Source organism: Bombus impatiens, unplaced genomic scaffold, assembly GCF_000188095.3.
Source record: "Bombus impatiens unplaced genomic scaffold, BIMP_2.2 scf_0543, whole genome shotgun sequence".
NCBI lineage: Eukaryota > Metazoa > Arthropoda > Insecta > Hymenoptera > Apidae > Bombus > Bombus impatiens.
The window spans coordinates 2833607-2859305 of NT_176962.1; the positions used below are offsets into that span (position 1 = coordinate 2833607).

The 25699-nt window shown below is 39.2% G+C and overlaps 1 protein-coding gene across 2 annotated transcripts in view; it reads left to right on the forward strand.

Moving 5' to 3' along the window:
* Positions 1–25699, forward strand: part of LOC100740629 — a 463615-nt gene that overhangs the window by 306856 nt on the left and 131060 nt on the right. The window contains exons 7-8 of one of the 2 annotated variants that reach the window (XM_033321944.1): positions 7108–7134; positions 9567–9737. In XM_033321944.1, the coding sequence (XP_033177835.1) occupies positions 7108–7134; positions 9567–9737 (198 nt within the window). The remainder of the gene's footprint in view (positions 1–7107; positions 7135–9566; positions 9738–25699) is intronic. The other variant, XM_012388210.3, reaches the window with a different exon arrangement.

Here is a 25699-nt window from a genome sequence, read left to right on the forward strand (position 1 = left end):
CTGCCCTCTCAGCCACCGTAGCCGTGGCTCCGTCGGCGAGTTCTCGATGTCGTCGTGGCGAGGCTGGCTGCCAAACTTTTAAACGAAATTTCGTCGGATCTCGTTTGGCCGGGGTGTTTCGTTGACGCCGGAGCCCCGGCTACCAATTAGTCGTCTGCCGATATCGCGAAACAACGACGATGTCGAACCGTGTTGGGGTGTTAGGAAAGCCGAGAGGCAAGGCGGAGGATAGGAACAGCCGGGCAAAGATCGAGCACGCCGCGCTGGTTACGGGTCGTTTCGTCCGGGAATTTGCTGCTTCGCCAGCCATTGCCTCTGCTTGCCGAAGTGTGATCGCATTACGCGTAGATTCCGTGGAAATTAGCGGCGCGGATTAAGACCCTGCTTCCCTTCGTTCGACGCCTATGTAGAGCTTCTTAGGTCGCGTACATAAGGTTAGGTAGGTACATAGGTGGCGCAACGCTGCGAAGACAGATACTCGGCTCCGAGTCTTTGCCCTCCGGGCGCACTGAGGCGCCCGTTAAAGCGGATCGCTAGATCAAACTTCTCGACGTTGACGTATCAGTGACACGTGAACGACGACGGCATAGATGTGGGTATCTGTTGGTGCGTGTGTCGCCTCCGGTTACTCCGCCGATCCCATGTCCTGCTCCTGAGGATTGGTTAAATTTATTTTCGGACCGTGAAATGAGAAATTGTAAAATCAATCTAACGTTTGAGGGAGAAAAGATGGATGTCCAGGATGTTCGACGTAAGGAGGAGAGTTTGATTAGGATCAGTGGATTTTATAAAAGCGTAGAAATTTTTCGCTAATTGATGTAGATACATATGCTTGGATCAATTTTACGCTTATAATCATCGCCAGAATATAATAGGACTTGGTTAAAAAATTTTAATAAACAACTCGAGCGAGAAACTCGATATAATAAACGTCAAAATATTTATATGTCCCTTGAAATTTGCAAATCGTCAGGAAGCAAGAGTTTCATGGCTATATACTCGCATTTAATACGTGTCTGGAGTAGGTTTATGTGGACGTGGGATCGTAATTGTGCCGAGTCCCTAGTGACCAGCAATTTAGTAACATGGTTTTCGACTGGCCTATATTAGACTACGCTGATCTAATGTAATATCAATCGTCTTTCTGACGGTGGCGAGCACGGGGTTAACGCGGGCAAGCACTGACCGTTGGGAACCATTTGCTAATAGATGCCACGAGATGCCTCCATTAGACCGCAGGGACATTCCGACAGGCAATATAGCGTCGAAGATTGTCGAATTACGGATCTCAAGATGACGTTTACTCTGTATAAAATATTTTAGAATTAAGACTATTTTAATACCAAAATATCCTGGTACTTCGAATGAAATTTAATTTTGTATGAAAACATGTTCGGAGTTTGCCGTTTCCCACGTTAGTTGTTGAGGTTAGAATAGGCATAAGAGAGAAGAGATTAAAATCCCTAGCATTATGCTATATATATAATTTTCTTTGTGGAAAAAATACGATAAAATTCATCGTGTAAAAGCAAATGTATTTTAGCTGTTTTTTATTAGAAGCGGAAGAACTTTGTTACAAATTATAATTTTCATGTAACTTCTAATTACGTAATTTTCTAAATAAATTAGTTTTATCCGCAATTAATTAAATTTGTTATAACGTTTAAAATATCAAAAAAAAAAAAAAAAATCTTTTTCTCCGTAGCAATTCCATCTGTGACTAAAAGGATATATGTAATTCAAAATCTAGTTCCGAATCGCAATCACTATTTTCAACATCCAATATAAAAGTTTATACTTCGAATGTCAAATCCATCACAACCGCCTATTACACACAGTGTATACATTTCAAAAAGCATCTCGTTTGGCGGCATTGCCGAGCGTTCCGCACAAAAATTCCCTATTACCGTTCCAATTACCATCGAAATAAAAAGACGGAAGGCAATTAAGGCGGTGAATCAAAGAACACGTGTGCCCAGCGTCGCGCCGGTGGGGCCCGGATTGCAGAATTTAATTTCCTGAAACGAAGCCGCGAGCCAACAAATATGATATCGATTGGTGCGATTGCCCTAGAAAATTTAACTGCGCCGATCGTGTGTCCATTCGGTTCGTGTACCAATGTAAATCCCGGCCCCGACCGATATTAGCTTATTCGAGCGGGGGAAAAAATGTTGTCGAACCGGACGATTAATTACCGATCTGTCGGATTATTTAAATTGCAAATAATGCGGCCAACAAAGCCGCATCTTTGAACGGACCCAGGCACATCTGATCCATTCGGTCGGCAGTTTAATGTGAAATACGATCGGCCGGGAAATCGTATAAATTACAGGGAAACGAAAAAGCGAACACAAGAGGAAAAGGTGCCACACGCAGTGCTATCGATCGTGAATGGAATAAAACATTTGTCTTTTATTTCCAGTTTTATCTTTTTTTTCAAATCTTTCATCCATCTTCTTCTATCTTTTTTTTTCTTTTTTCTTCTTTTTGTTTAAATGGTAGGACCTGGTCTAGAAGGCATGAGACAAGCTGGATTGTGGCCAGGTTTCTCGAAATAGGAATAATTTTAAGCACCACTTGAAAACTATGCCAATAGTCCGTGTTCACCATTATCGTTACCGTTGTACTTCTTCCGCTTCGTTCCAGACCGAAAATGTACGGGCATGCGGTAACCTAATATCGAGCTTAATCGTGATACGTTTCGGCAAAACCAAATAGAGAATCTCCGTAGTTCTCGTTTATGGAAACTTTAACAGGCTGAACCTTATCGGATGTTACCATCGGCGAACGGGATTCTTAATGAGCCATTGTTTCGGTAGCTCGAATAAAAGTGATAAGCGATTATCGCTGCTGAAGATAAATAGAGTTGAATGTGTGTACTTAGACTTTACAATTTCGACTGTAATTCGTTGGCTGTTTAACTTTCTACGATGAGGATTTGATTTGTTTATGGAAGAAAAAGATTATAATTTAGCGTAATTTAGTATAATTCAAACTCAAAATTATCCCAGATGTTTGTCATAATATCGTAAATTATGAATGTTATATTTATGAAAAAATTTCATAGGAAAATGTTTTACTCATGTGTGAATTCTTATGAATTATTTGGGGACGTGATTCTCTTTGATTCGAGCAACACACTTTTTATGCAAATAAACTTTATAACCCAGTTTTTCGTGTTAAAGCAAACAAATTTCGTACCTCGGTTTTTTTACGAATTTACTTTTAATTTAAACTACATTTGAAAGTTTGCTTTTTCAAAGTAACTAGGTTTACTCTACTTTTTATGTTTCGTGTAAAATCACAAGTATTACGAATAAAATTCCGAATTTCTAGACATCAATATCTGAAACATCGGTATTCGTTGCTCTGAGTTCGTATTAGATACACATTATTTTATCCATCCCCAATTTCCTTCAATGGAAAACAAAATTTACTAAAAATTTAGATGTAACAACAATCTTCAAAAATTCATTATCGACGTCAATCTAATCTTCTCTCATTAGATTTTATGCCGAATAATATTATCATAATTCGAATTGAGTCTCAAATAAATTTCCACCAAGCAAGATAAATCCTTGAGCAGTGTTGCAGTGGTCAACGAACGTCGCGACCGCAGCGACTGCCAGGAAATAATTCGTATTTACATGAATACGCCAGCTACGTCGGACGTGACGAAGGCATTAGAGCATCAAATCGAGTTAGCAGCGCGAATCGCTAACCGCATCAAGTCACTGTCGGCCACCTTGTACACCCTTGCCGGCGTCTGACTAACTCTATCCACGGTCCAGGGATAACCTGGTTCGCCCCTTTGTCCGCGGTCGCCATCACGATCCGCGATTGGTTAGCTGCGATTGACTAAACTTCCACTTCGTCAATGTCCTATCGGTCCTCGCGTAGGATTAAACGTGTGAATAAATAAGCGTCCTGTAGATAGCCAAGTTCGTCTATCGATAATATATAAATTTATAAATTTATAAATTTATAAATTTATAAATTGCAACAGTTGTTAATCGAAAAAGAAAACGAGAGAAATTCGATTGGCTGAAGATTTGGTTCCAAGTTTTGTGATTGAAAATGATAATGAGAAACAGTTGAGTACGTGGAAATATGCAATGTAGAATATCATTACTTTTCTTCAAAGAATTTTATATCAATGTCGTTCTACCGTAGTAATACAATTGCGTATATCATCGGATTTTATCATTGTATTCATCTGACGTAAAGGTTTATCCGAAGATTGTTCCGAGTTAACATTTTTTTATTGATGTTCTATTAAAAATGTTTAATTGTTCAATGGGGTACTTTTTATTTCAAAGTATCTTCTATCTGTCGGTTATATTCAAAATGCCCTAACTGTCAATTTTCATTCAATTTTTACAATTGTAAAAAATTCAAGCGCTCCGGTCATCAATGACCACCGTAGCGTCCGTGACTGGTCATATAAGACCAACGTGGCAGTCAAAGTGTAACGGTCAATTGTAAAGCTATGCCGAAAAGAAGATATTTTTGTTAGAATCTGCGAAGCACTCAAAATTCTACCGTGATTGAACGTTTATATTTGAGACGCAATAAAAAGTGATTTAGTTGAATATTCTACGTGTATACACTCGCTATATGTTGAACGACGTTAAATCAAGTTATTAATTTTCCTGTTGGCGAAACGATATTTGGAGTCCATCAGAAACCACAATGCTCCTGAAGTTACACGATTTTCCGTATTCACGTAGCGGGCATGGTTCGGTGCGCGCATTCAACGAAGATAATTCTGGCGATCGCGAAAGAAAATTGATTTCGATTTGATGTACGCTTCGATATAAACGGTAATCCATCACAGATCACAATGCGATTTGAACCGCAGTCAATGACGTCGCACGGACCGTCATCGTGGCAACAATCGATTTTAACTCGATGCGGGCAACGCGTTGCCTGCAGCTAGCATTATGCCGTCGTATCCATGTAGAACGATTTCGCGTAGGAACGAAATAAAAACGATCGACTGACAAACGATTATAATCTACGATAGAAACACCGTCGTTGACAACCCTGACAATCCGTCGATACTGTTATTGTTGATAACACGCTACAATAACCTCCGGCGCATGCATCGTTAACCGCAAGTATAATAATAGATCTTGTAAATTGCGAATTGTTATAAAAATGGTAGAAAAATAAGGCCGTAGCGTGTAACGTGTCGAGTTTGCAATTTAATTATTTAATGGAGAATCCGTAAATAAAAGCGACGTGACACGCTATTAGCTTTAAAAAAAGAAAGAAGGGTTTTTGTGACGATTCACGAATTATTTTTACTAGAAACTCGATATGGAAATAATATGTTGACTAAATTACTTTCGGTGAAACGAGCCAAACGTCATTTTTGTATGGAGTTGAACACTTCTATCGGGTCTCGAGGCGTCTTATCTCCCCTTAGATCGTCTCAAATTTCTGCTTCGGCTGTCGACATGTATGTACTTTTACGCTCGATTAATTTACAACCTCGTCATATTTTTTTCTACCACGTATATAGTAAAGTATAGTAGAAAAAAACGTGAACTTTTTTCAAGAAGAATGACGATAAAAACGAAAGAAAATGATACGCTGCTATTCGTTTGCATCGTCGTCAATAAATGCAGGAGAATAACTCATCGGCGAGTCGTGAGATGCCGTGGCGGACATTTTTCTCGTCAACGTGGGCTATCGACTTTGTAATTGAGCGTTACAGGTGTTCCCAACACTCGAACAATGCCGGCAGATTGTTCAATAACTGCAACGAATGTACGTTTCGACGGTAAAGTCGTCCAAGATACGGGAGCGACGCGGCTGCCACTGACAGGAACGCATTGCGCGTTTCACGGTTCGCTTTAATTAAGCAATTATCACCGCTTATTACGGAAAATATCGACTAACACTCCGGTGCACCGAAGAGAAACGGTCTTCGTTTGTAATTCACGCTATTGATCGACGCACCTGGTTAATTCTAACGTAATCATACACAACAGGATAATCCTTGTGTCCATATTCGTGTATACATGTGTTACATTATGTATTATCTGTAAATGTGATGAATCTATTCTTGTCAGTTTCTAGAATTCATAATTCAAGTACATATTAATGGATCATTGAAAAAAATTAAAATGTTGCATTTCTCTTAATTTCTTATAAATACGAGGATGATTAGAACGTTGGATTTGTTGTCTGTGTCTAGTATCGAGTTCAATTGTTGTGGCACGTTTATTAGAATAATTATTGTAGATGAAAATCGATACTAATTATAAGAGATATTAAACATAAATTGAATCGCAATTCGATCCTGAATTTATTAGAGAAACGATAGAAGCAATACGGACATGGTTCGTCGGAAATATCAGAGTACACGTGAATTCTCAAGCAGAGAGAATATCGTTATAAGTTACTAAATAAATAACTATGAAACAAAATTGAATAAAAGCTTGCGTAAACACGATAAAAGGGCAAAATGTATCTCTCAAGTGAACCAAGTAAATAGAAATAACAATTCAAGATCGCTAGCAGGTAGAAAAGACCTAATTTTTATTCCTTCGTATCAATAGTATCAATCTAGCTTATTGCATATCAACGACTCGCATGACGATTTGTTATCGCCTATCACGCTGTGTGAAAAGTGTTACAATTCGATTTCAATCATTGTGATTCGGAGTTGGACCTACGAATAAAAGCAACAAAAAGTATGAAATGACAAAAAAAAAAGGCGAGGTTCGCGTTAACGAGCGAAGTTCTCAGCGCTATCAACGTGGAAAGAGAGCTTGAACGGTTTAATTATTACCAGCGACTGATTCTTCGTAATTCAGGTCGCACGTACACGCTCGATTTCGTTACATCGTCGTTATCGTTCAGCGTGACGGCGCAACGTCGTGTCATTCGGCATTATTCGTTTATTTCTTCTCTGGCCTTTTATTTTTTTGTTTTCTTCTCTCTCATTCAAGCGGTCGTTCACACATCGCTCGACTTTTGTTCGCTCACCAAGCCGGCTTGCATCACGTAACAGCACGTTCCAATTCTCGCGTGCACACGCCTAACCTTGCCGCACTAACGCACTTTTCTCTTCTGCACATTCCTTCACACGCGCAGCACTGTCCAGGCCTATTTACTTCACAGGTACGTAACATTGTATGTGCGTTGCACTCGTTGCACGTAGTTCGTCGTTTTGTGCTTTGAGACAGTGTACTTGGATTAAGTACACCGGTGAATTTTGAAAGATACTTATGATTATGATGAGCTTTGAAATATTTTCGATCGCTTGGGACACGATTCCACGCTTAATAATTTTGATGAATTTTGAATTCTCAATAGAACTTCGCTTGTGATTTGATAAATGTTAACTCTTGGATGAAACTGAAGTTTCTCGTGAGTATTTTGAGTACTTAAAAGTTGATATGTTCCGCATTCTGAATCTTGATAGATCTCGAGCTATTAAAATTTTTCCTCGACAACTTGAAAATCTCGGAAATCTTACGCAAAACTCATTATTTTAACACCGAGTAATTTTAATTCGCGTTGTATTAGAATACCTTAATATTCTTTAAGATTTCATCAATGAGAGTTGACCGTGTCTCGTAGTGTAATCCGTTCGCCAAGCTCGATGATTAATAAAATGTCAACACATGTATAAAGCCAGCCTCGTGGAAAAAAAATGTTTTATATATCACGAAATAAGTCAGCTGCCAGCACATGAATATGAAATTAGAGAGGGAGCAGGAGCAAGTTGCGATCGCTAAGTTAATAGATTTTAATCCAGATGGCTGAAGAGCGAAATTCCATTATCCGGCGTCGGAGTTGCCGCAAACCAAGTTACACAGCTTCGCGAAAGCGTAATAAACCACCGTATTGCAGTTAACCTTGATTTACAATAATGCGCGCTGTAACATTAACAACCCCTAATGGTTATACATTGCCTCAATTATATATATGCTTAACGCGTTATCGATTTGCCGCGTCATCGTCCCTTATTGCCGGCAGTATCTATTATCCTCACGTGTTCTTACAAGATACACGGATCGCGTTTGCAAATTGCAATTTGCACGAGATAAGTACGATTAATTTCGGTTTAACTTGTTCAGTCGATGAAACCAGGGAGAAGAATAGTTCGTTCTTTGTACACGATGCAAGATTCTTATTATATGGAGTTCTTAAATATCCTTCGACGAGTAACGATTATTTTTAGAAAGATAGATTTGTTGTACGAAGAATAAAAATAATGTAAAAGAAAGTGTAAAGAGATTTCATTTTTAACTGTTGGAAAATTGTTATTATCGATAAGAATTATTCTTTCAATTTGTTCTTCGAGCGAATTACCTATAAATTCTACTAACTGCCTGTGTATCCACGAGAAAAGTCTCCATATTCATTAGCAGGATAGTGGGTTTTCCCTTCTTTTTTTTTTTTTTTTTGAAATTTAATTCCATGCACCATTCATAAACCCAAGAAGAACGGTCATGTACAATGAAGTGTTTATTTTTAGTGGATGCGTACGCGACGCCATTCGGGCATGCGTTTTCATGAATACGTGCCTGAACGGTCGGTCTAGTTGCTCGCAGCATGCCTGCCAGCCCTTCTTTTGTGCCCTTTGCATTTAGGTAACTTTAATTATTCGCCGGCAAGAGTTCCTTACAAGTTTGAATAACTTTATAAGCAACTCGACTACGGAATGCCCGCAACGTGAACCCCTAAGGGCCGGAACCGAGCACCCTGTCCGGAAATGAAAAATTTTTAGAATTACCGTCGCTGCTTTAAACGCCGTAATAAGCGTTCACAGTTAAGAGCAGAGCTGAACATTCATATCGACTATCTAGATACGTGCGTGATTGATTTTTCCTATGTGCACAATAGAACATGGTTTATCTGTACCTGTCGGGAGAAATGGCCATCGCAAATTTTTTCGCTCTCTTTTTTTTTCTCTTCGTATATCGGGCCGACATAGATAATCTGATGTAAAATACATCCTTCGTACCCGCATGCATAAAACGCAATTAGGAAACGGCCAGTCAATGATGCTGTTTAATTGCTCGCGTTTCCACTGGGCGATAATCGCGGTATCACGGAGCGCGGATAAGGGGACGCAAATGAGAGAGAATGGACTTTCATATAATTGTGCCGATATATGCAATAATTCGACCGTGAAATAAACGTTGTGTATCACGCGTCGGTGAAGATGCGTCCTTCCTACGGTGTCCCGTGCACCCGTGCCCCCATTGACGAATAATTTTGTCATGGTACGCGTCCCATGGGTGGTCTCCTTTTTTGACGGCCTTGGTTGTTACAATCTTTCACGTCATTTGGAAAAGATAAAATTCATTAGCGAATTACTATAATATCTTATATTATATTATAAACGATTAATATCGAAACGTACGTTTGTTGCTAATTACATCGTAACAATGTGATGACAAAATGATCGGGCGAGATTAAAATTCAACAGCTTGCAAACGGTTCCCTGCATGTTTTAAATATAAATGCACGTATAAAATATTTATTCGATCTTTTAACACGACAGAACGTAGGAATCTAAGTTGCTACGCGATCTTTTACAGACACTGGTAGAGATTCGCCTCCAGAACCAGCACCACCGGAAGTACCACCGCGTGGTCCATCTCTGCATGCGACTCACACGCTACGTACGCAACAAAATCGAAATGGATGTCCACCGAATGCCACGGGAAACTTCGTGCCAACCGAACAGATGCAGCCGGAGAAGTATTCGGGTAAGTGTCCGATTGCATGTCGTATTTCAATCGTATCGACAATTTTCCTTTGAATTGTCCACGCGTCCTGTAATATCACGTTCAAACTTCACAAAGGTTAAAGGTTATCCGCGTCAAAAATAGAACCTTTTTCAATTTTGCTACTCATACTGTTTCGTAGGAACTGATGGAATTTCTAATATATATTTTTCATACGATACTAACCAGACGTTTAGCTGACTTACAAACGTGAGAGTGTACGTCAAGCATAAAGGAACATTCAGTATGGCAATATCGTATAGTGAACAACCCTTTCGTCTGTGTTCACGCATGTCGATCGCTGACGCATCAGATTAACATTCTACGCGATTACTCGGAATTAATTAGGGAACGGCTGACAAAGTGCACGCGTCGGCAGCGTTCCTCGTTATTTCCGCGGCCCTTCGTGCTTTATTGAATCCTCGAAGATACATTGCCAATGCAGCCCGTTAGTTATGAAAGTTTGAGAAAGATAAAATCTCCGGACGAGCCGGCAGGAAGCCGAGCAGTTCGTCTGTTCGTGTTCGAACGAACGGAGGGGCTTGAATGAATTTATTAAAACTGATTACTATTTAATTCGTCATCCGCGAACGAGAAAACGGATCGCTGGAAAATGTCGTGAAAATAACTTCCAGTAAGATGGAATGGTGTCTGGAGTTTCTTAAGGATTGTTTTATGAATGAACGTGAACATGAATCTTTAATGATTTTTTGCGAAAAAAGCTTTGAGGTTCGCGAATTTCATTGATATCTCATCGTTTAAGATTATTTTCACATCGCGATCAACATTGTTTAACCTGCGTTAAAGGTAGACGTGTTAACATGTCAAAAAATATTAACGTATGCGATTATACACGCTAATATCTGATCTCAGAACTATTTTACAACTATTAGAACTTAGAACTATCTTTTTACTTACTTCTACATTCTTTTTAGTCTTTCTTTCTTGCCCACGTATTAGTTAAAATAATCTAGAGCTACCGCAGCTATATACCATAGCGTTAACCATAGTTATATGTACATATAATCTTATCTTAAACTGCTTGAACTTATCAACAAAGGCCACAATGTAACTCGAAAATTATAGCAGCTCCGGCCTATCCAATTCCTTCGATATCAAATATGTACTTCACCAATATTACTACAGTAGCTGCGCCGATATTCATGGAAGAAAGGCCGGTTATTGTTCGTACTGACCCTATTATCCGGCAAAGCGTATCATCGGCTGGCCGGAAAATTCGCGGAGGAGGATTCAGGCGTCCCGCCAGCTCCAGATAATGCGGTTCAGTTTTCAACGAGGAGTGTTTAATTTCGGCGCGCGCCCTCTCTGTCCCGGTTATGTAGATGCGAGGTCGCGGGTACGCTGGAAATCTGTTTAAACTAATGGCGAGTAGTCCCGGGGATTTTGCATTAACGCCCCCGTTAATTCATTGTAAATATACTCGGTGTGTATTCGTTTCTCTATATTTCTATGTACATACACCATTAGTATATTGCTCGGCGACTAAACATCGTTTGTACCGCCCATAACAGCACTCCCCGCCACAGCCTTCTTTTCACCGAATATTCGACGTAACACACGTGCACGTCGAGCACTCGCCAGTGCAGCTACACCCCCGCCTCTACGCTATGTTATATGCGCGATTTACATACTACCGCGTTCGATTCACGTTTACCGATGCTATAAACACTTCTACGATAATAGGGACGCGGTATTAACCAGCGTGGTTATCGCCGGTCATTAATCATCCGACGTTGCCTGGAGACGATATTTTCGAGTGTTCGACCGTGTTACAACGTGTTTTCGGGACACACGACGAACATCGCCATACAGCCGATCGAGTTTCGATATTCCGCATCGTAGCTCTCTTCAATGCTTTCGTATTCGCTAGAATGTTACTGGATGAGATTCGATGTTTATCTTGACAAGTTGTCTTTATTCTTGGTGTGTGGTTCGGTGTTTGATATGTAGATTGGTTTGGTTATGAGAAGATAATGTAAAATCGGCAGAGATAAAGCGACGAATCCACGAACTAGTACTAGCTGTTGTTTTCACTAACGTGCAGAGACACAATAACATTTTTTCCAACTTTTTCATTCTACGGAAATATGAATTTTTCTTTGTTTAAAATAGTAGTAGGCGTAGCTAATTAATTAACTGACTAACTAGGAAACGATCCAACAAACATTAACGAGGCTTCTAATAATTTTCAACCACCATGGACGAAGGATTTATTATCGTCATGTTCCTTGTTTCGCTTGATACCGACTCCACGTTCATTATCCGCGATTTTCTATGCACGCAGCCGGGTAAATGTTTATATATTTTTGCCCACGGCTTTACCGCTTTGAAAATTGATTAAAAGTCCCTAAAAATATGCACGAAGATATTACGAATTTATTAAGGTCGCTCGATGTTTGATTTAATAATATTACAGGACGCATCCCCACGCCACTTGCAAATCATAATATTTAATTTAATAATATTGTTCGATGCGTCCACTCGTAGCTCGAGAATTAAACTTTCTCTGGAGCTATAGCCGCCATATTGCTTGCAAATTGTTTTCCGTCTTTTTGAACGTGGTGTTATTTCAATTAAAAATTTCTATCGGCCAATGCATCTCACAGTTGAAACTATGCACCGACGGAATGCCAATTTTATACGAACCGTTTCGTTTAATAATGTTCAAAATGTGTTTTTTCTACGGTACAGGCATTCGCCGATTTCACCGTATTGCTTGCGTCCAGTATTTAACTCGTGTACCTGGGATTTCTGTGTCGGTTTACCTTCAATATTTATCGTTTCGATGTGTAGGTGATTTTTCATTTTCCGTAAATAACGCAGCCGCGTTTTCATTGGCTTATTTCCTACAGCTGTGTATTAATAATTTTTGAGAAATTTTTTCTCATATTTTCAGAGTGCTTAATTATGAATTTATTGGAAGATACAATAATGTGTACTAACATTTGGTAATTTTTATATCGTTTCGCATTGTTTTGCTGTATAAATTCAGCTTTACCAAATATTAATGGTACTTTAATTATATATGGTGATCAATTTATGTGGCTCATAAATCTATCATTTATGAATCACGAGTCACATTTCGGAAACTATATCGACGATAAAAATTTTATTTCGGAGTCTTAATCACTTCGAACATATTATCCTATGAAATGATAAGATATCACAAGATTCATTCTTTCAGACGAGTAATAAACATTTAAAGAATAGTTCAAGATCAGCAAATTCTGTAAATCTCCATATATATATATATTCTTCAAATATCCGTGAATCCATGAATATCTTCCACTTCCTTCAACCGAAAATGGAAAACCAACACCGTTGGAAAAACAGGCCATAAAAGAGATTATGAGCTGTAGTGGTAACCGCGCGGCGTTTAACCGAACGCGATTGTTTCCGGTCGCCGCCGGTGCGAAGCAATACAAAACGATTGGCTGGGTTCTATGTGTATTTTCCTAGGATCACCCGAATTTTACGGGCTACGTTTCACTAGTTTGTGTATCGTTTGCGCTGGCTCGCGATTCGCTATGTTTACACGTGAATTTATAGTAATGCATTCTCGGTAAGCCGTATCGCTTTAACGGACCGCGAAGCTTCATTGAATACCTGCGATCATCCCACCCGTGCGGCAAAAAATCGATACGTTTATTGTCGACCTTGTTCCAATTTTTATGCCCCTTAAGTGGCGGAAAAGTACAAAACAACCGGGCTTCGTGGTTCGAGCGACGCGTCATTATCGCAGCCTTTCGTTGGCCTTCGATGAAGCATAAAGCGCAAACGATTTTGCTTTTTTCTTTTGCTTTTAGACAAACCTTCGTTAAATTTGCCTCTGTGATGTGGATTTAGAATACGAGGCGAAGCACGTAGATTTATGGGTCAGTGTCTCTTTTCGTTCGTAGTGCAGGAACATTTAATTGTGTATCGTTTCTTTTGTTCTTCGTTCGGTTATATATATTAATCATTTTGTAAAAATATATAAAGAATTTACCTTAACAAAAAAAAAAGACAGAAAATAAATGTCATTCCGTTCCACGATCTTACCGAGCAAAGCAATCGTAATGAAAAGATTACGTTTCACCGAATTGCAGTCAGTCGACACGATAAACTGCAAACTTGCAACTCCATCGAGGTCCATCTAAGTCAGAAGAAAACGCCTGATAACCGAGCTCGAGGCTCGAGCAAAATCGAAATGAAACGAGTGGCATCAAAGAATCTCATAATGCCGGCTGACTAAAATTGAAAAGTAATCGTTATCACGGCGCGTTGAGTGCATCGATAAAGCGCGAATATGGATGGCGTTGACGGCGCGCAATGGCGACCGAAAAATCGCCGTGTTTTCCGGCTAATGCCGCGCATTACGAGGCAGTAACTAACTGACGCTACTACCGCGATATACATATATACAGTATATGCCCGGAGGCAATTCTTGCGTGGACAATAAAGCGACACTCCCCTCGAATCAACCAGTCGTTCTCTCCTCGTCGCACTCTCACCGTTTTCCGACCAATAATCAGCTTCAGCGTCCAGCGTACGTCGAATTATACACGCGCTAGGTAATTTTTACTGTTTTTTACGAGCCGACCAACGACGCGACAATAACGTCGAAATCCTTTTCACGCACGGTACGCGTGCATCGAATGTCAACGAGCGCTTTCTAACGGCCCTGCTCTATCCGACGCTGCCTATGTATCGCACTTTTGCCGCGCCAGTTAAGCGGCGTTTATTGCACGATCAACGCAACAATCCGTGCCAACTGCCTGGTCCGTGTTTAACCCTCTACCACCGCTGCTATATCCTCTCTGTGATGCATAGTAGATCGCGACCGATGGCGTTAGTGATATTTGGTATATGCTATGGCATTGGTATGGGCTATGATCAAGCTTCTTTGACGACTCGGCCGATTTGTTTTTGGGGATTAGTACGTTTTATGTGTAGATTCGTGTGGGTTGGTGTGAATTTCGGTGCTTGCGGCAGGCAATCTATGTAGATTTATCAGATTGGAATATTATATGTGGGGGATAGATTTTGCATAAGCTGTTTATAAAGACAATAAACGGTTTTCGAGTTATAATGAATTATTGCTACACTTTGTCCACTATTTCGTTTCTGGATCATTTAACAATATACTTGCAAATATTTGTCCGGTTAGATTTTAATTTGTGGGAACGTTTCAACATGTAGAAATGCGAGCACATTATTTACATGTATGGTTTTATGATTAGTTATCAATATGCTTTTTATCCAAAAATGAGACTGTTTCGGTGTTTAAATATATTTAAATGCGCATAGAAAGCTGTTTAAATTGTTCATATTCAGGATGAATCTAGTATATCGCGAATAATAAACCACAAATTTAAGACGAACTCGTATATTCGTCCGCAGAGTAGAGCGGAAGAAACGAAAGTAAAAAGTAATGCGCGAATAATTTACTGTGACATGGAAATGGTCGCGGTAAAAACTCAGTATATAATTCTGGATGCGGTTTTCTCTATTTTCCGAATAAAAGCCCGTAAAGACGCGACCGGTACCGAGCGGTTCGCACGCGAGACGGTATCGCGGTGTTCCCTAAGGTGCAACAATAATTATTTCTAATTTCGAGTTATGCAAAAATACGTAAAGCTTAAGTACCGCAGATAATAATATCCGTTTCAGTGTAGACACTCTCGTGGGTACGGTGAATTTTGTCCCGCGGAACCAGGCGACCGCTAACCCTACACCACTGGGTCATTTCGGTCGAAACGACGGTCGGTTATGCGTGGAAAATATGCATCGTTACTTTTCTTCGTGAACGACGAAACGTGGGAGTAATTCAAGTCCTACGTATAATCCAAAGCTACGTATCGCACCACAGATTTATTCTATAGGAGAAATAATTTTTTAATTGACGTTACCTTCAAGTGTAGTATTTTAATAACCAGATTTCAACAATAAGTTATTCGAAGATCGAAACTGAAACTATATATCCTTTCAGTATATACGCGTATACTGTATAGTAGGCTCCCAACTTAAAACATCAGCCATCACCGCAATGAAAGAGAGAATCGTGCATATGTAGAGTACTAGTAGAGGATTGTAATATAGAATAACGAGAACTTGCTGTTGCAACCCGTCAAATATATTTAAAATAATTAAATAAATGAATAGATATAAATAATGTCGAGTTGCATCTCCAATAAGGCAAACCACACCGTGATGTTTGAGGTTGCAGAGGAGGCATACTGATCGTTATATTAGCTGTAGTTTTGCTATCTTCGTTAGTGTTTGCCATCTCTTCGTTCACTTATCACATCGAGGCCACCAATTTGTAGAGGATGGTTGGTCGTGAGATTTATTAGACGAGATTGCTCGTCGTTGAAACCATCGAGTATATATAAAAATAATTAAATAAATTAATATACAGACAATATTCGCTCGTACAGTGTATAAGTCGTAAAATAGGATCGCTGATAAATACTCGATAGATACTCGTAGATACTGATTAATAACTGATAGATAACTGATCGACAAATCATGTGCCGCTACACATACAACTGAAGCCAAGAATCACCGAACACAACACATACATACACAGAAGCGAATCGTTGCGTCGCTGGCACCCTTCTTTTTCCTTCTATTTATTTTCCAAAAGCATAAATATCATCAGATCCAACGAGATTGGTTATTAGGTTCTGCGAGTAGCACACTACATTATTTCGAGCGGCGTTTCGCGAACTCGTAGCCCTTGAGTCGGCTTTTCAAAGGGCTGCCTTAATCGCTTCGAGTTCCGTGGTTCCTCTGTGCATGCTCGTCGCGGGTAAGGGCGAATTCGATCCGCAAGCTCCAGAGAGAGAGAGAGAGAGAGAGAGAGAAAGAGAGGAAGGGAAAGACAGAGAGAGAAAGAGAGAGAGAGAGAACTGTTTACCCACGGAAAACTGACGAATGTTTGCCTTCTTCTGGTTACCCCGGACGGAAGTACCAATGCGCCTGGCCGCTGCCACAACAAAGTGCACGGAAATTCGATTAATGCGATCCAGGAACACGCGTTAAATTCGAAATACTCGGTTAGCGAGCGGAATTCGCCGAATCTTCGCGATGGACGTGGTTGTTGCTTGCATTTTTGAAAATCTTAAAGAGTTTAATGCAATTTCGCGGATTTAATGGGAAGTGCTTCGAAGTTTTGAAAGCTTCCGCAAGATCCTGGAAGTTTTGTGACGTTGCAATTTCTTCTAGCTTGCAGAAAAATTAGTTTTCGCATCGAGTAAAGGATTGATTAAGTGTGCTGCAGTATTAAGGATCAGTGAAGATTAGGTTGGATGGTTTTCGGATAAAATTTTCGGATTGTTATTTTTATCAAAATTCGTCGGTTAATAGTAGATTCAAAGGAATGAATTATTCGTCTGCTCGTTAATTTCTATCATAGGAGGTTGGTTATTGATTTTTTCATCTTTTTCGATTCTCATTATTCGTTATTTATTAGAATTCACTTGAAGATAAGATTAAAACCAAAGTGTGACATTCTGATTCATCATAGCATTTGCCAAGTCTTAAACGAACTTCGAGCTTCACTTTCGCAATTAATCCCTCCTGTGACTGATGACACAGTGCTACGTCTTTTAGTTTGTAAAAGTTGAAACTTGTTGACGCGCTACCCAGCCGCTTCACAAGTTAGACTATGACGTAGCGCTAGATTTCCCGTCCGTCATACATTTTGTTCTAGACGTCTGCAAAAAAAGGACATCTAATATGTTAATATCCTTGTGCGCGTGTATGCGAATAACTAACCCCTACGTTTTTTCCGTAATATCCTAGCCCAGCTGCATTGATAGATAAGAATAATTTTAAACACCTCCCCTTTCTCGTACAGAATATTATTCAAATTTTTTAATAATAATAGCGATCAAATATGTGCTGTGATTTTTAATATGTTGTTGACAATAAGCTACAAGAAATCGAATTTTCTGTTTGTTAAAAGAAGGTCTTTCATTTATGACATTAAAAAAAAAATGTAGAGAAATGTATACTTTGAATTTACGGCTACCATAAAAATAATAATACAAAAATAATAATAGATCTTGATTTTATCCAAATACACAATTTTTCTCTGGTTTCTTCCAACAGGTTTTTACTTTTTATTATTACATTTTATACTTATGTTATTACTTCTATGTATTACATCGTTGCACACATATTATTAAAGCTTGTTTTTCTTTGTTATTATTTTCGTTTGCTCATCCACCAACTTACTAGTTATTTTATTAGTGATTCCCATATAGTATATACTCTGTGCATATAAATATGAAAGTATAAAGTCACTTAGTTTCCTCGCTTTTTCTTACGAATTCACTAACCAATTTCATGCCTATCTTACATTTCACAACGTTGCGTTACAAGCTCGTAAAATATAAATTATTCAATGCTTTCGTTTAATCTCCATCTGGTAATTATACTCGCTGGCTTCCCTTAAGTAATAAGAAACAGTGTCTCGCGTATAAAACGTGCACTATCGATTAAAGACCAAAGGAAGCATTTTAATACCCGCCATTTATTATCCAACTAGAACGATATACCACAAAGATTATAGTTAGCCACACCAGTTCCGCGTTGATCTTAAAAATTCTCGCCCATGGAAAAGAAATTTTGATCCAAGAAAACCTCGTCCAACGACGTCCAATCTCATCTGGTATTGTTAACGATGCTGGGGTACTGTTGCGTATCGTGCACGCACCTTCTTAATAAACGTTAATTAGAAGCTTTATGATTTACTCAAATAGAAAGTATCACGACGAGGTTGGGATATCATCAAGTTTAAGATCATGTTCATCCTCTAGAGATGTGTTACAAATTCTCTTTGGTTCTATGGAATCTTCTAAAATAATTTTACGAAGGTAGAAATCCTTTTAATCTTTCAACGTTCTTTCAAGGTAATATAATTTTGCCATAAAAAAAAAATATAATCTTTTGTCAATTTTATACTTCATAAAAATATTTCTCTCATATTTTTCGTTGTATTTATTTGTTTTGGTTTTGTGACGTTTATTGAACAACGTGTTGCATGAAATATGATATTACGCAGATAAATCATAAAGAAATGAAGACAATAGAATAATGTTTTGAATTTGATTATCGAGGTGTGTTACAGAATCCGGAATTCCTTACTAATGTCGATTAAGCTACGTTTACATTAGGCAACTGAAGTCGATCAGCCTCGATTGTTTGAAAATCGCCCGTGCGAACCGAATCTCAATCAAATATACAGAACACAATTTCCATGTTTATTTTACCAATTCTCGCCACTTTTTTTTGTGTTTTTAATTCCTTTTTCGCCAATTCCCCAGGTTTATCAAAACATTATTTACAATATTCATCGAACCAAACGAGTCGCAAAAAAAAAGAGAGGGAGAAAAAGAGAAAAAAGAGTGTTACGTCCATCTATCGAATTAGGAACCACGGTGTCCCGATTCGTAGCCAATATTCGTGCCTGCGCGAAATTCGTCAACAGATTTTCAAATGGTCCGTGCATGGTGTCCCCGGGAAGAGCTCGCGTTCGACAGAATTGTATTTTTTTTTCACCGCGTTTTCGCGAATCGATACGCCAAACGCTCTACTATCAAACCCACCAAAACACTCAAACACGACAAATCTCGGTCAACGTCCAGTTCCTTTGATCTCTTGGACTATCGCCAATAAATACAAACTTCTATGAGCTTAATAAATTAGACTACCCAAGTAATCTTTAACTTCAATTTAACGTACTGTCCGATTAAATAAACTCTGTTCCATTAATAAACTCATTTAATGAAAACTCACAAATAACGAACAGAATCAAAGAACTCTTATTATGAAAAATGCACTTATATGAATTGTTCGCGTGTCAACAAATTTAAATAAATGCAGTTCTGTTATAGGGACTAGTATCGTTTATCTGGCGATACAGGCTTTCTTCCATAGGATATCCAATATACATCTAAAAGTACTGAACCTTACATTTGTCTACCTTGGCGAGCTCCTGCCTATTCCAACAACAGTTGCCTCCGCCACATCTATCCACGCAAGTCCACCCAGAAATCGGCCACAGTCTGATGGTCCACCCGATATTCATAACTCACGTGGCGAATTGATACGTCGAAAACAAGCGGTCCGATAACAGTGGCGCGTTTCAGGAATACCTGTCCGCGGGTCTAACAGGCCGTTGCGACTCGCGTGATGCGTAACCTCCTATAAATCCTGGCCAACCTCCTTCCATCTCTGTCTTTTCCTTCGCCACTTGCTTCTTTCATCGTCTATATATACGTGTGTTCCGTATCCGTAACGTCGGTTTTTCACCCCTCTGTCCACGATTCCAACGGACTCCCTTCGGGCGACCCTCGTAGTAGCAAACGTTTCCGCGGCGGCTGGCATAACTCAAACTGTCCTCGCCGTGGCGGCCGACTCGGTGTGGATTTAACGCGAGATCTTATCGCGGGGACAACAATAGCACCGGCGGTTGGCTCGCGGCACGCTGAAACACTTGTCGTCGGGAAATTTATAAGACGTCCGCGACACGCCGTGCCAGCCTGTTACGAAGCTTCGATGCCATGCCGTACCGCACTGGCATAAAGCATCCTCTCGGCTACCAGACGTCGCCATGCTCGCGCCATGGGAATTCCCCGACGTCCGCTCCATTGGGAATTAACCTCTTGCGTGACCGATCGAGCTCGAGGAATTGTCAAAAAAAGATTTATTTCTCTTTGTTTCGTTTTTTAAGCTGTGCTTGTTTTATTCCGCGGTAAAAGAAATGCGTAGTGATTTTTAGTGGAAAACGTAAAGGAACGCACTAAGAAGTGGAGAACATTAAAAATTGAGACTTTTCTTTTAGACCGACATGATTCACGCGTTATGTTCTATTTAATTCTGAAATACTTCGTGGACTTGTTATTTCACGTTTCTCTATAAACGTTATGATCTCCTGCAGATTTGCATTTTTACGGTGTGATATTACACTTTATCTCCCAGGAGATCCCTTACCCAATGAATTATTAAGTTCAAGATATTGGCAAACCGGATGACGAGCTAACTCCTACTTCCCAGTTAACGGGTTACATCGTTAATGGCGCATCCGTTCGATTATACAGGCAAAGCAGTTTCCGCTTGTCTCGAGTACGAGAATTTCTGATTACATGTCCGAATAATCGGTAGTCAGCGAATCAACATCCGTATAATTGGAAGTCCAAGTAATCAGTATTTGGACGACTGATATCTGTCGAGTCTATTGTACGTTGGAAATATTATTCGAACGAATCAGAAAACTCTATATTTAGTTGTAAAGAATAAATAGAATATAGAAGGAATAGATAAGTATAATACATTTTTAAGTAGCGATCTCGATGCTTTGACGCTCGTAGTCAGGCCCGTCTGACTAGTTACTGGCGTATTCTACTTCGAATTCTCTTTGTAGTACTGTTCTATAGTAGATTCGCCCATATGAAATATCCTTCCTCGAAAATTTGTATCATGATACTTACGAAGATTTGTATCACATTATTAACAGATAATGATTGAGGTGGAAACGCTTGAAAGTAACGATACGAACTCACCGCGATAACCAGCCAAATAAACGATAAAGTCGAGAACGGTGGGCCGTGGTTATACGAATTCGTTAGTTGGAAATAACGGAACCGTTTCCGAGGTAAGATTAAATTTAATTAGAGTAGAATGTGCGGAGTGCATTTCAGTGACGAAAACAGAGCAAAGGAACGTAAAACGAAAAAACAGCGGACGAAATAAAAAAAGAAGGTGGTGGGGGGAAAAAAGAAAATGGAGCACAGCTCGTCGGAAGAAGCAGTAGCGGATAGGGGTTAGAGAGGGAGAAAAAGGGGGTGGGAGTAGGAAGAAGGGGAAAAAACGAAACGAACGGCGAAAAATTTCATTACATTTTCCAGCACGTGAAAATTAAAATTTTTTAATTGGCTTTACCATCCTCCAATTCCGTCGGACCGACTGCGAAGATGCTCTAATTAGATGATTATAATTAACGAAATACTCCCACCTTTACTACAATCCCAGACGCTTCGTGAATAACGTGCGTTCCATCATGGATTTCTTATCTTGTGATATCGAGTCACAGTTGTACCATAAAATAGGGAATATATTCAGGGCGAATCCTCATTTTAATTTGAAATTCTTTTCTGTACGTAAATTCAGTTCGACCAATAGAACCATGTAATATATAATGTCACGGTAATTTCTGTTAGTAGAAGCGAAATTAAAATGAAGTCTCACTGACGCTAGTTTTCTGGCTTTATAATTTACTAAAGAGATAATTAAATTCAATATTTTCAGTTTAGATAAACAACTCTGTCTAATGGAAAGAGCTGTACCTTGGAAATTATTCGAATAATTATAGATTTCCGATATAATTTCTAATTTTTTGATATATTAATCGATATTACGAATTATAAAACGTACCAACAGAGTAACTTCATATCGGATACACGATTAACGGCAACGATTATCGAATTCACGGATCGAGGCTTAGGATCTGGTGAAAAATATCGCGGCACCGGAAACAGCCGCTTTTCGACCGAAAAGCAATTTTCAGCTTAAAGGCTTCCGTGGTTTTTACGACGTCGATATATTTTTTCCAATAATATCCGCGGTCTCTGGGACGATCCACGGCTTCGAATCAGGCAGGGATGGCGAAAATATCGAGCGAGGGAAAGAGAGGAGAAACGAGATAGGATAGTTTACAATCAAAATCCAGCCGGCGAAGCAGACGCTTAAGTAGTCTCTCCCATCTTGCGCCGGCAAAAGTGAGATTCAATTTCCGTGAGCTAGGGACGTTTTTTCCCTGGTAATACTGAATTCCGAGTGTCACACTATTGCCAAATTTAAACGGCCCTTGAAATGTTGTGACCAGGGGAATCACCGCGGCACATCTTGTAGCGCGAGATTTAAATATATCGTCGTTTAAACCTTAGCATACCAAGAGAAAATCGTTTAGGGACTTTAACATAAAATTTTTCAATTGGAATTAGATTGATTCTATGGATACGTAGTTGGTAATTTACAAGCATATGTAACTTTCACAACGTCATGTTTATGATAAATAATATAAAGAAATATTTGAAAATTATAGAGAATATTTCTTTAGATAATTAAAAAAACATTAGAATATGTTGGAAAAGATCCAAGTATTTCTCAGATACCTATATCAAGTTAATAACGTATTAAATGCTTATTACAGAACGCGAACAATATGGCAAGATAAACGAATATTTATATTATCACTTCCGTTCAAAATTCCAAGTCCTCCCAACTTTTTCCATTTCCCTTTCTACTTCCATTAAATCTGGGTTTCCTGTCTGGCTATTTTGCTACGTATCTCCCGGCCCTTTGCATATTCATTGTATCGAATAAATACCATCTAACGTTTTTGCGGCGATATTAGCTTGTTAATAAACGGAAGCTCGGGAGACCGCCGCATCCGCGCCAGGCTCCTGCGTTGTCCTCGTTGATCGATATTCTAAAGAACAGATTTTCGTATAATCGGAATTCCGGATAAGCGTGTTCCGATAATCGATGGTTCACGATCTAATACATCATCGATGTAGATACTAACGTCAGGGCATGCAACCTTTTACTTCACATGTGAAATCTTCGTTCTACCAGTGCCTCTTCCAAAAATAAAAAAGATATCGCTACCATAGATACCATAACGATGGAAGTCTGTCTTCAAAAGATTACTTTTCTATAATAATATTTATAAACGATGTAACTACTATATTTATTTATATAACAAGATTATAACATAATCTTATGTATAACATATAACACGAAGTTCATCAAATATCGTATTAGGACAATTTTCTGAACTAATAAACCTACAGAATTACGAACGAACGATCGTCATCGCGTAAATCAAATTACCTTAGCATTTACGAAAATCTCTTGGCGAGTAACGCTCCTAAGAGCGTCTGTAAATCGTGGTAATTCTTATCAGCATTTTCGTAAGTTCCGGTATATTTTAATGGGCGAAGGAACCTGAAGGGGAACGAGGCTTTCACGTAGGACTGAAGAATATACGAGACAACGGCGCGGACGCGGCAAGAAATTGTTTGTCATGTAATTAATTTGAGATTAGGACTGAGGGAGAGCGGACAAAAGCAGGAAAACGGTTGGGTCGACCAGATATTTATCCTCTCCGAGGGAGCGCCTAAGCTTTTCAGAATCGAGGAATGCGGTTATCTTCGAAATGCTTTTACACGCAGCAGCACGTTCTTATCTTTAGTTATTACTATAATTCAAAGCTTTTTACGAGAATTGCTACATTGTCGTTATTATTTTACTTTGGAAATTAAAGACTAGCTCCATTTAATTTTCAATAAAATTCGCTAAAATCCAAAGCTTATAGAGAATTGATATACAAAAAGAAAAAAAGACGATAATGTAATTCTAATTCCATTTCAACTGCAACAATGACAAATTGAACAGCTCGTAATAAAATAAAAATAGCGTAACGATTCGTTCGATGGCTGACAAATAAACAGTACCTTTTCGCGAATTCAGAAACGACGCTGAATCGATCCGGTTTCCCTTCTTCCGAACGACGCTAGTTCCACTAAATCTTAGCGTTGTCGCGACTAGAGCAAAGCAGAGTGTGGCACACGGAACCTCGTTACACGAAACACCGGCTTCCGTGGAAATAAGCTTCCAGCTCAAAGAAGTTTAATAAGATAGGACGATTTAATGCGCGCCGCAACAAGTTCACCGTTTCACGGCTTCCATTCGCGTCTGAAGCTCGACCCATTTCGCGCATGGCGTCGATGCTTCCACGAAAATTACGTTTACGAGTTAATACGATATTCGTTTCGCATGAAATTAAGTTGATCTTAACCGAGAACACGTCACTTCGTGATTTTTATCATTTCCTACATTTATTATTAAATATCGCCGAAAATGATCCATCATCGTTAATATGCAAGATACGACAAAACAAGACAAGTCAAATAATTGAAACAAAATGGAACGAGTGAAATGATTTACAAAGTCCAATTGCATCAACGATCGTTTATACATATAGTGTGCAATAGCAATCAAAGATGCAATACAGACGAAAATAGTTTAATATCATAAACTTCTTGTTGCAACTGAATCGACAACGCTATAATGGCTCGATGGTTGCTCGCTCGTTGCCATCGCAAAAAGATTGAAACGCAATTCACCGTACTACAATTATCGTTGATACCGTCGAGAGCGAATCAAATCGTTACAGCAAAACCGATTCAGATACAATATCTATTTTCCATCGAGATAGGCGATCTGATTTCGCGGGGAAAGTAAATTCGGAGCTTACCGTACCTACATTTGCTCGAAGAAGATCGTAACACGTGTATACCTGCGGACACCTTATGTAATGGTATTGCTATCGTGCGACACTTTCTGATATTGCTCTGACCCTTGTGCCGGATATTAGAAGGTGGATCGACGAAGGAACTCGACTTCTTCTGGTTCTTCTACGACCAGTAGTTCCGAAATGTGTTCTTTCTGTAACGCGCCAAAATTAGGTTACGCCACTTCAGAACCATATTGATATTTTTTATGGAATAATTATGACAGAATTTGTAAATAAATTTGTCGGAAGAGATTTTTCAACAGTCGTTCGAAATAAGATTAATCCACGAAGTACGAAATGGAATTCATTTGTCGATCTCAACAGTTCTGCCAAGAGAATATCATATCATATAAAAAAAAAAAAAAAAAAAGAAAAAGAAAAAGATTTCACGGTTTGACCAATTTGTAATACTTTGAATTCTACGTCAAGTCAGATATTTATCGTTTTGGTGGCGCGTATTTACAGCATTGTGCAAGCGATTCGGGCGTCTCTCGACGTTGTTCTTAGGGAACTTGTCCGACTCGGCAAACTTAATTCGCATAAACGATTTTATTAAATTCTCTTCTCGAGATTC